Source organism: Akebia trifoliata, chromosome 4, assembly GCF_017979445.1.
Source record: "Akebia trifoliata isolate Shusen 1 chromosome 4, ASM1797944v1, whole genome shotgun sequence".
NCBI lineage: Eukaryota > Viridiplantae > Streptophyta > Magnoliopsida > Ranunculales > Lardizabalaceae > Akebia > Akebia trifoliata.
Genome location: NC_141378.1, coordinates 4,263,681 through 4,273,082, shown reverse-complemented (window position 1 = coordinate 4,273,082; position 9,402 = coordinate 4,263,681). Strand labels below are relative to the sequence as shown.

Sequence of the window (9,402 nt, the reverse complement as noted above, 5' to 3'; positions counted from 1 at the left end):
GCCTCCCTTATGATATAAGTTTTTGCTTTTATTTTTATGTTGAATCATCTTCTGATCTCTTGCAGTTCATATACTGCACAAATACCTTAAGCCTTGTCATTAGTATAGTAGTGTCATATGTAGAGAGGGTAGCGTTCAATGGCTAACTTTTTGGCAAAACATGAGTTAGAAGTTTGGAATGGGCTGATTTTTGGTGAGGATGATCTCTACGGTGAGGAGATCATCCTCACCAAAAATCAGCCCATTCCAAAACTTCTAACCCATGTTTACAAGTTGAAAAATCGTGGACCGTCTATTTTTTGTAAACTATTTTTGATGGGATTAGAAGTTTCGGAATGGGCTGATTTTTGGTGATGATGATCTCCTCACCGTAGGGATCTTCACCAAAAATCAGCCCATTCCAAAACTTCTAACACATGTTTTGAAAAATGTTTTGCCAAAAAGTTAACCATTGAACGGGACGCATGCAGAGAATGTGGGACACAGTTGAGAACAGATTTACAAATAATCTCACTTTGACACTTTTATGCATTTTCATCCGCCTTATAGTATCACATGCATTGTGTCATAGGCAAAGATGAGGAGGCTTTCTAGACCATCAATGCTGCACCCAAGAACCTTAATGAGGAGGTTTTTGTGTAATTAATAAAATTATTATTACCATCATCACCTCTGGAAGATCCCTTTCTTCCCAAGAGAATAGTTCGTATAAGGCTATAACCACTACTGCAGCAAATATTGATCCAAGTTCAACCTTTAAACGTCACTGATCCACTGAAACCAACAAATCTTGTAATCAATTTCAAGTTTCAACCACTTAAGGCCAAGACTTTTCTTAGAATGGAATATTTATCTGATTATAATGTATTAAATCCAAAAGAATATGCGATGATTACTCGAGGGTGTTGAAGTAATAGCTATGTTGTAATCATATCAAGTGGTTATGGGTAGTTAATAACTTATTTCAGATAATCAAAATCTTCTCCAATATATTAGGGAAAGTACTATTTTATTTCAATAATTTGAATCCATCTCAACAATTTGAATTAAACATTTTATAATTGGGTTAGGATTTAGTGACCCATGGAAAAAACACATGATCCAAACCGTTTAAATATAAAATCCAATGGTTGAAATTATCCTCAAGATAAATGTCTTTGTTATGCGTGTTATCGGGATACTTATAAATCTCAATTGTTGGATTTCGCATTTAAATGATCAGGATCATATGTTCCCTCACGAATCATTCTTAATTTTTATTTTTGGTTTATTGTGAGTATCCCCACTCTTCTAGAGAGACTACTCCTGGTCACAGGAGTCATTCTTCATGAGTCATTGGAATCCAACCTTTTATAATTTAGTTGTGATAATATGATGCCCCCCTATGCCCTCATCATAGAATCGTAGATCATTTGCCTTGGGTACACAAGAAAAGATTTAGGGTTATGCATATCCTGAGGCAAATGATCTATGGTTCTGTGATGGAGCATCAGAAAACCATTATATTTTATAATTATGGGGGTGAGGAGGCATTAAGAAAGAAAGATTTTACTAACTTGGGTGCATTTAAAAAAAACACCCCATTAAGTAATTTTCCCCTATTATATTAGAGAGAGATTTTTAATTACAGTTTGGAAATTGGAATCTGACGATATTTTTGTAAAAAAAAAATTCTTTTAAGAGCATTTTTTTTAGGTACAAAATTCAATTTTCAAAGTGTATTAACGTGTGCCCCTAGAACACATGTAATATTAGAGAGATTTTATTGCCACACCAACATTTGCATGGGATGTTCTTAGTAAAAGTGGATGTGGCAATAGAAACTCTTATTTATAATAGCCCCCAAACTGATTGTTTGGAGACTAGGGAGTAGAGAGGCCCCAACTCCCGAACTAGTTGTTTCTCGTAACTCGTAAGGCGTCACTGGTTTTCTCTGGAAACCATAAAAAGTACAAAAATCGCGCGCGAGAGCTTAAAGCGAACTATAAACAAAATCCGATCCATTCGAGTTCCAGGTGTTCTACACTTCCTCAGGATCCATGGCTAGGGTTCCAAACAAGCACAACCGTGATCAAAATCTGGTATGTTTTTGATCTCTTGTTCTTCTGTCGATCTTAAATTTAGCGTATTTACTATGATCTCGTGTCATAATTTTAGGGTTTGTCTATCTGATTCGTGTTTTCTTTCAACTTCAATTCATCTAAGCTCCACTGTAAATAAACTCCAAAATAGTGGATACTAGAGTGACCACACACTTTTGAGTGTCGCAGAATTGAAATTTAGTTAGAAAAGTTATGTTCGTGATTCAATAAATCGATAGTAGCAAGTGAGGGGAAATGGGGAATAGCCTAATTATGGTTTTATGTTCAAATCTGCTAGTCTTGTCGCAATATATACAGTTTCAATTGTATTTAAGGTGTGTTAAATTGACATAGGAAGCCCAAAGTTCCCATTTTGTAATTTTTTGAAACCTGAACTTTAAATGATTTTCGGTTTTAGAATTTGCCGTGGTTCGGACAAATCGACTAAACCACCAAATATTGAGAATGACCCAAATGCTGCTTTTACTTACAAACCTTCAAGAACCCATTTTATAATTTTTCAAAATTGGAATAATAGAATGTTTTTTCTTTTGAGATCCAGGATATGAGAGATCAAATTTATTTTTTTAATATCGTGGGCCTCATGTTTTATTAGGCTAAGGTGGTCCCAGAATTTAGGAGTGTATTCTTTGAGTATTTTCTTTTTAGATGGGATGCATTATGTTCCACTTAATATAGATCTCATGGATTCTTTTCTTGTATGAAAAAAGGTCTCTCGACCTCATTTTTGTTTCTCCGCTTTTTAACCATCACTAAGTTAACCTATATAATTAAAAAAAAAAAACAGAATTATATGTTCTTATGTCTTCAACTCTTCATATTAGATTCTAAGATGGGTGTAAAGAAGCTTCAAATGGGGATGATTTTAGTGAGTTAAAGTGGTTCGAAAGTTTTGTATCTTCTCTATGTCTTGTCTTGACATACATAAAAGTGTTCTTCATCTTTATTGGTGTTATTGATGTCTTGAAATTATTTTTTATTGCCTTTTTTTTTGGATCTTATTGTTTCCAGGACTTCCAGGGTTTCCTGAATGACTTGCAGGGTTGGGAGCTTTCTCTTGCGGAGAAAGACAAAAAGTTGAAGGTTCAATCTCATGAAGAGAAAAAAGTGGTACTTATTCTTTCTCACCTATTTTGAAGAAATGTAATATATATATATATAAACCCTCTTTAAAATTATGTCATGGGAAATTCAATCGATTTTTCTTGAAACCCCCTCGAACCCATACTTCTTATGCTAACCACTAACCATATTACCTGTCCTAACCAAGCATTTACCTATCAAAAATAAATAAATTATGACATGGGCAATTCAATCGTATTTGTTTTAAGGGTTCTTCTCCACAGATTGGAATGATAGTTGAAGATAAAAGACCCACAAAAAAAGCTCCCTCAGTTGATTATTCGAGAAATAATGCGCATAATTTCAACTCGAGAAGTTCCGATGCAATCAATCGCATATCAAGTAGCATCTTGACTGAAGAAAGTTCTCCAGATGCTGTTTCAGAGAAAGAACTGGTGGGGATTATCCTTTAAATGTCATTCTAATGTTGTGCATGTCATGGCATTGGCACCTCTCTCTAGCTTCTAAACATACTTTCTTTTTCTCTAATTCGCAGGGCAATGAGTATTTTAAGCAGAAAAAATTCAATGAAGCAATTGACTGTTATTCACGAAGCATTGCTTTATCGCCAACAGCAGTAGGTTTTGCAAACAGGGCCATGGCTTACCTGAAAGTTAAAAGGCAAGTTTCACTCGTTGCCATGTTTGGCATGACGCACATGTCTGCGAATACCCTTACGAAGTTAACTTAAGCTCTTCATTCGATGGAGTATATATTTCTGAAAGGACTGATTCTTTGAGGATGGACGAGATGAATCATTTAACTTGGTTTATAATGATTGATTCTCTCTCTCTCTCTCTCACACACACACACACACACACACACACACACATGAAAATAATTATAAATATTTTTATAAAATAAGATAGACTAGAAGACGTGTCGTCATAAATTCATGTTAGTTATATAATAAATATTTAAATCCTAAAAAAATTAATTATTTTAATCAAAATCCCAATTGACTAGGCCAAGTTTTTGTGACTTGGCCAAGATTTTCAAAATGTTGTCTGAGTCATCTCGTTTATCTTGCGAAATTGTGTGAAGTCTGAGATGCCGTGTAAATTCGTCTTGTTGCTGAACGATACTGAGATGACTCGGTCGAGTCATCTCGGTCTTGGACGAGATTTAAAACCATGCTCTTCATGGTGAGGATATTATCCTCATGATAATCCAGCCGTCATTTGCCAATGGGCCCCATGATCATTCGTCATAGTGAGTCAACATATTCCAACTCATATTCTTGCCAGTAGTTTGTGTGGTTGTTTTTACTCCATCTCCCAAAAATATTATTTTGTTCTGAAAGGGCATGATTATCTACTTACATTCTGAAAAAAATGCAGCTTTAATATTATTATTTTTTCTTTATTTCTTGTTTATTAGATTTGAAGAGGCCGAGAATGACTGTACAGAAGCCCTAAATTTGGACGACCGCTACATAAAAGCATACTCAAGGCGTGCGACAGCCAGGAAAGAACTTGGAAAACTTAAAGCATCCATTGAAGGCATGTCAAATTCTTAAGTATTTACGTTTCTCTTCTATTCATCAAGTGTTATTGGTCATTTTTCCGATAATTATGTTTATTTAATGTATAGTTGACTACAGATTCCGAGTTTGCTTTGAGGCTAGAGCCTCACAACCAAGAACTGAAGAAGCAGTATGATGAGGCAAAATCTCTGTATGGGAAGGTGAGCAGTTACAAAGTATTTTCTATTTTTGATTCTCAGTTTCAAACATATATTCTTTGAAAAAAGGAAGCTTGAGGTGCCTGTATGGTATACTGTAGGGACTATACTGTTATATATGCTGGGAAATGAGGCTCAACATTTGATGTATCCTATTTGGGAGATTTGAAAATGAAAAAAAGCCACACTATTGGATGGACTATCTCCATGTATATATTGAATTTTTCTGGATCCTTCACCATTTTATTAATGACTATCCAGAAGATTATGATAAATTTAGGGTCAACTGAATTTGTAGCCTAGGAGTTCTCATGTGTACCATGCACTATTATTAGACCAATCTCAAGGTTCCATTTAGGATGTGGCTTGCTGCAAGATGATGAAGAGGATTGTCCTATTAAATCATTAAATAAAGTGAGGATTACCATTTTCATGCATAAAACGACACCTCACCTTGTCACCTGGGTATTTTGTTTATATTGTTCTAGAAGGTGGCATCTGCAAATGTACATGTATTTAAAGGGTTTATTTGTAATTTAAAGTATTAATTACATGGTGGTTTTGAAGATTACCTAGTAAAAAGGATATTTTTGTAATTTTGAAAACTAAACAATGTGATTTTAGGGATGCGCAATGACAATTTTCTATATTAAAAGTGGGGGCATTTATGGCCACTCAAATTTTGGTGTCTAACCACTTCAACTCCGCCTTCTTTCATTATAATAGTAAAGATAAATACATTTTGAAGGTGCTGATGTTATTGGTTTCTTGGTCCTTAAGAGTTCATATGGTGTTTTTGAATGATGTATGTATTCATCATATTGTTCATTCTATGATCAATCCTTTTTTTTCTTTTTCCTTTTATGAGCATCTTTTGCTTGCTGTATATTGGTTTCATAATTGCATCAATTTGACTCCAGGGGTAGTATTTTGTACTGCTTAGTTAATGTAATCTTTCTGGTTCTGCATTCTGTCTACCATTTGGATCCCATCACCTACAGCTTATGCTTAATGCCTTTGATCATTGTGTATGATTAAAATAGGAAAGAAAAATGCTATATGATGATGATCCTGATTATTTGGTAAATCACATTCTTTTACTCATAAAGAATGACTAAGTAAATAAATCTCATTCTTTGGCCAGCATAAAAAATGAAGTGTTACAATATTACTATTGAGAATCCAAAGGACTAGTATTAATCGAGTGGATTAAGATAGTGTGAGCAGATATGAAAACACATTTGTAATAATAGAAGGCATGGCTTTAGACAGAGCTGATTGGAGGGTCTGTATTGATGTGATTCTGTTGTTTGGACTGTGGTCCTGGGAAGAACCCTGTCAAGATGGGGGAAAGAGATCGGAGGTTTTATTAGGCATCTTGTTGATTTTAGCCCTATGTTGTACTAAACCATTGCTTCTGTTTTGAAGATAGGATACTCCTGGAAAGATTACCTTGTTTCAAGTGGCAATATTTGCCATGTCAGTTTTGTTATTCTTCTTGAATTGTATGCTGGATTATCTTTCATTTCGTTGGTTTAATTCTCTCTGTTAAGTAGTTGAAATAGGTCTTCAGTGTGATCTAATAAAATGTCTTTCCAGGAGATTCTCGACAAGGCCTCTGAAGCAGTTAGAAACTCCACTCAAGGTGCTCAAAGAGTTGGAGTGACCCCAGTTAAAGCTGACCGTGTTGAGGTAATAAATCATGGGGGCTCTTTCTTTTTGGATATATCCAATTGGTGCCCATGCTGGCTTGGGCCTTGGGAAAAACAATTTATAGAAATGATTAGTATGTTAGAATTCCCTATATTTCTTTGAATCTTCAATTCGGTGTACAATTTTAGTATGTCTAGTACTAATTAGGTTTCTTTGTAGGAAAATAATGGGAAGGTTTCCAGCAAGCCACTGGTCGTTGTAAATGAAATAGAGAGCAAAATTACAAGATCTAGAAGCAGTAGCGGTGCACAAGAATCAGATGGATCTGAGGAAGGTGCAGTCCTGAGTTCTGGTGCAGACAGTTCTAAGGTCTTACCATCTTGTCCTGTTTTTCTTCTTTTGTTGTTTATGTTGCATTACCATTTCCATTATCTGCTCTCAGCCAGGCAGGGGAGGAGCCAGGATTTTGCCCACAAGGGGGCAATCAAGAGTAAATTTTTTGTTTTTTTTGTGGGGGCAAATAATAGTGGAAATTTTTTATGGGGGCAATAACGGCATATTTTTTTATCCATCACTGTTATGTGCTACAATAACTCATAAATCGTTAAAGACTTTGAAAAATCTTGTGAGGGCAAGTGCCTACATTGCCACCCCTGCAGCCAGGTGTCATTTGTTCTTTCATTGAAGTCCCCTTTTTGTGAAGATCATTCTCCTTGTTAGGTCTTTCCTCCTTTGACCTATGCAAGAGCTGCTGTTTTGCATTAATACATATGTAGTTCTCTGTCATCTATATTATCCAGAATATGGCTTTTTGACTGGTGTTGGGTAACTGTCCTCTTTCTTCCTTGCACAATTTTGTTCATTGCAGAATTTCTTCAGTGCACTTTCTGATTGTTGCAATAATTTCTTACAATCCAATCCTGAACAGATTGGTCAGAGTGTCAAAAAGAAAGATCTGAAGTCATCAGTGCAAGAGCTTGCTTCACGAGCAGCTTCTCGAGCTAGGGCTGATGCAGCAAAAAATATGACGCTACCGAAGACAGCTTACCAGTTTGAGGTTTCTTGGAGAGGATTCTCTGGTGATCGTGCTCTACAGGCTCGTTTGCTTAAGGTTTTGCAGCTGTATTCCTTTGGATTTAGTCTGCAATATTGCATTATTCAGATATTTAATTGATGAAATATAAAGTAGATCGGCACTCACCAAGGACAACATTACTTCTCACCTCTCTACCCCCAATTGATGGGCATCACATACATATGGAATCTCTGATTGTTGAGCACCCTTTGGTTTGCCAACTTTTCCCAACTATTGTATGGTTGCTTTCTTTTAGATTGTCATTAGAAATATGCAGTATTCCAATGAACTTCATTGACTGGATTGTTAGAATGGGTTATGACTGATCCAAGAGGTGTTTCCTTGATGGGATGCACCAATTGGTACAGAGAAGTGTGAGGAACTTGAGTCTTTGTCATGTGTAATGCATGCTATGCTTCCTCTTTTTGTTCATTTATGTTGCAACTGATTAGTATTTTGGAATGGTTAGGCTATATCTCCAACAACCTTGCCACAGTTATTCAGAAATGCCTTGTCTGCTCCTATCCTGATTGACATTATCAAGTGCATTGCCACCTTTTTCATGTAAGTTGAAAATTCCTGTATAGAACATTTCTATCTTGGATTGTATGCACAATTTTGTTATTGATCCCTCTTTGTTTATTCTTTTGTAGGGAGGAAACTGAGTTCGCTGTCAACTTTTTAGATAATTTGAGCAAGGTCTGCCGATTTGACATGATAATCATGTGTCTCTCTGCAGCAGACAGAAATGGTATGTCCACAAAAAAGAATTTTTAAATGATAATAAGTATATAATGTGCTTATGTCAAGATAGAACCCCTAAATCTAATTATATATGTTGCGGGTGTTGGTGGGGGTGATAAAGAAGAGAGATTTGGATCCTATATAAATGCCAAGACATTCAAACATGGATCCTATATGTCGGTGTTGTGTTGTATCAGTTGGGGTTGGCTGATATTAGGTTAACTCAACAAAATAATAAGCTAGCATGGAACCTCTTTTCTTCATTTGGGGATTTTTTAAATAGATTGAAGGTGGTGAACTTGATGGTAGTCATAAAAAAAATGGTGGCTTTCCATTACAATGTACAAATACAAAGAAAAAGGAGATATAGGCATCTGATGAAATAAAGGGGGACCTTGATTGTTTAATCAAATATGACTTTTAAGTTGACATTTTGGTAGAGCATCAGCTGAAGGAAATATGAAACTAAGAAACCCATTGTTTTTGTTTTACGGCTGTGTCATTTACATGATTTCCCAGAGATTCTTTGTTTCATTTTTTTTTTTTTTTCGCTTTATATTTGTTTGAATTCCTGCCCTGCCCTTCCACACAGAACTTCACGAGATATGGGAGGAAGTATTCTGTAACGAGGCAGTTCCAGTTGGGTATACAGAGACCCTCAGTAAACTGCGTTCAAAGTACTTCCCTGGGGATTGGCAGATGCATGTTCTTGAAGAGTCCAACGGTTCAATTAAAGAGATATCCTGATTTGTCAACAGTTTGTCTCCTCGCCTATGCTATTTTGTTAAGAATGGGCAGATGAATTGCCTACAAATGTTCCTACATCTCTATCTATCCTTGACATCTGGAGTTATTTGTACAGTGTTTGACATTTTTGGTTTACTATTCCCTACTTGCTTCCATGGCAGATTAAGATTAGTGTTAATATGGAGATTTGAATCTTCATGGAAGTTCTGTTTATCATTGTTGTGATCTGTGTGTTTTTGTTCTTGAAGAAAAAAAAGTAGATTGTTAATAGAAAAA

At 35.7% G+C, this 9,402-nt stretch overlaps 1 protein-coding gene across 6 annotated transcripts; it reads left to right on the top strand.

Moving 5' to 3' along the window:
• The first annotated feature begins 1,857 nt into the window (after positions 1-1,857).
• On the top strand, positions 1,858-9,402 carry TPR5 (Tetratricopeptide repeat (TPR)-like superfamily protein). Of its 6 annotated transcripts, none has more exons than XM_086438579.1 (12): positions 1,858-2,081; positions 3,123-3,212; positions 3,449-3,619; positions 3,721-3,845; positions 4,605-4,726; positions 4,828-4,910; positions 6,507-6,599; positions 6,780-6,929; positions 7,429-7,671; positions 8,105-8,199; positions 8,289-8,386; positions 8,972-9,402. In XM_086438579.1, the coding sequence occupies exons 1-12, from the start codon at positions 2,040-2,042 to the stop codon at positions 9,124-9,126; spliced, it is 1,467 nt and encodes a 488-aa protein (XP_086294705.1). In that variant the 5' UTR covers positions 1,858-2,039; the 3' UTR covers positions 9,127-9,402. The 6 variants fall into 6 exon arrangements, with proteins under 6 accessions (XP_086294705.1, XP_086294703.1, XP_086294704.1 ...); XM_086438577.1 differs by having other exon boundaries at positions 3,434-3,619; XM_086438578.1 differs by having other exon boundaries at positions 3,114-3,212.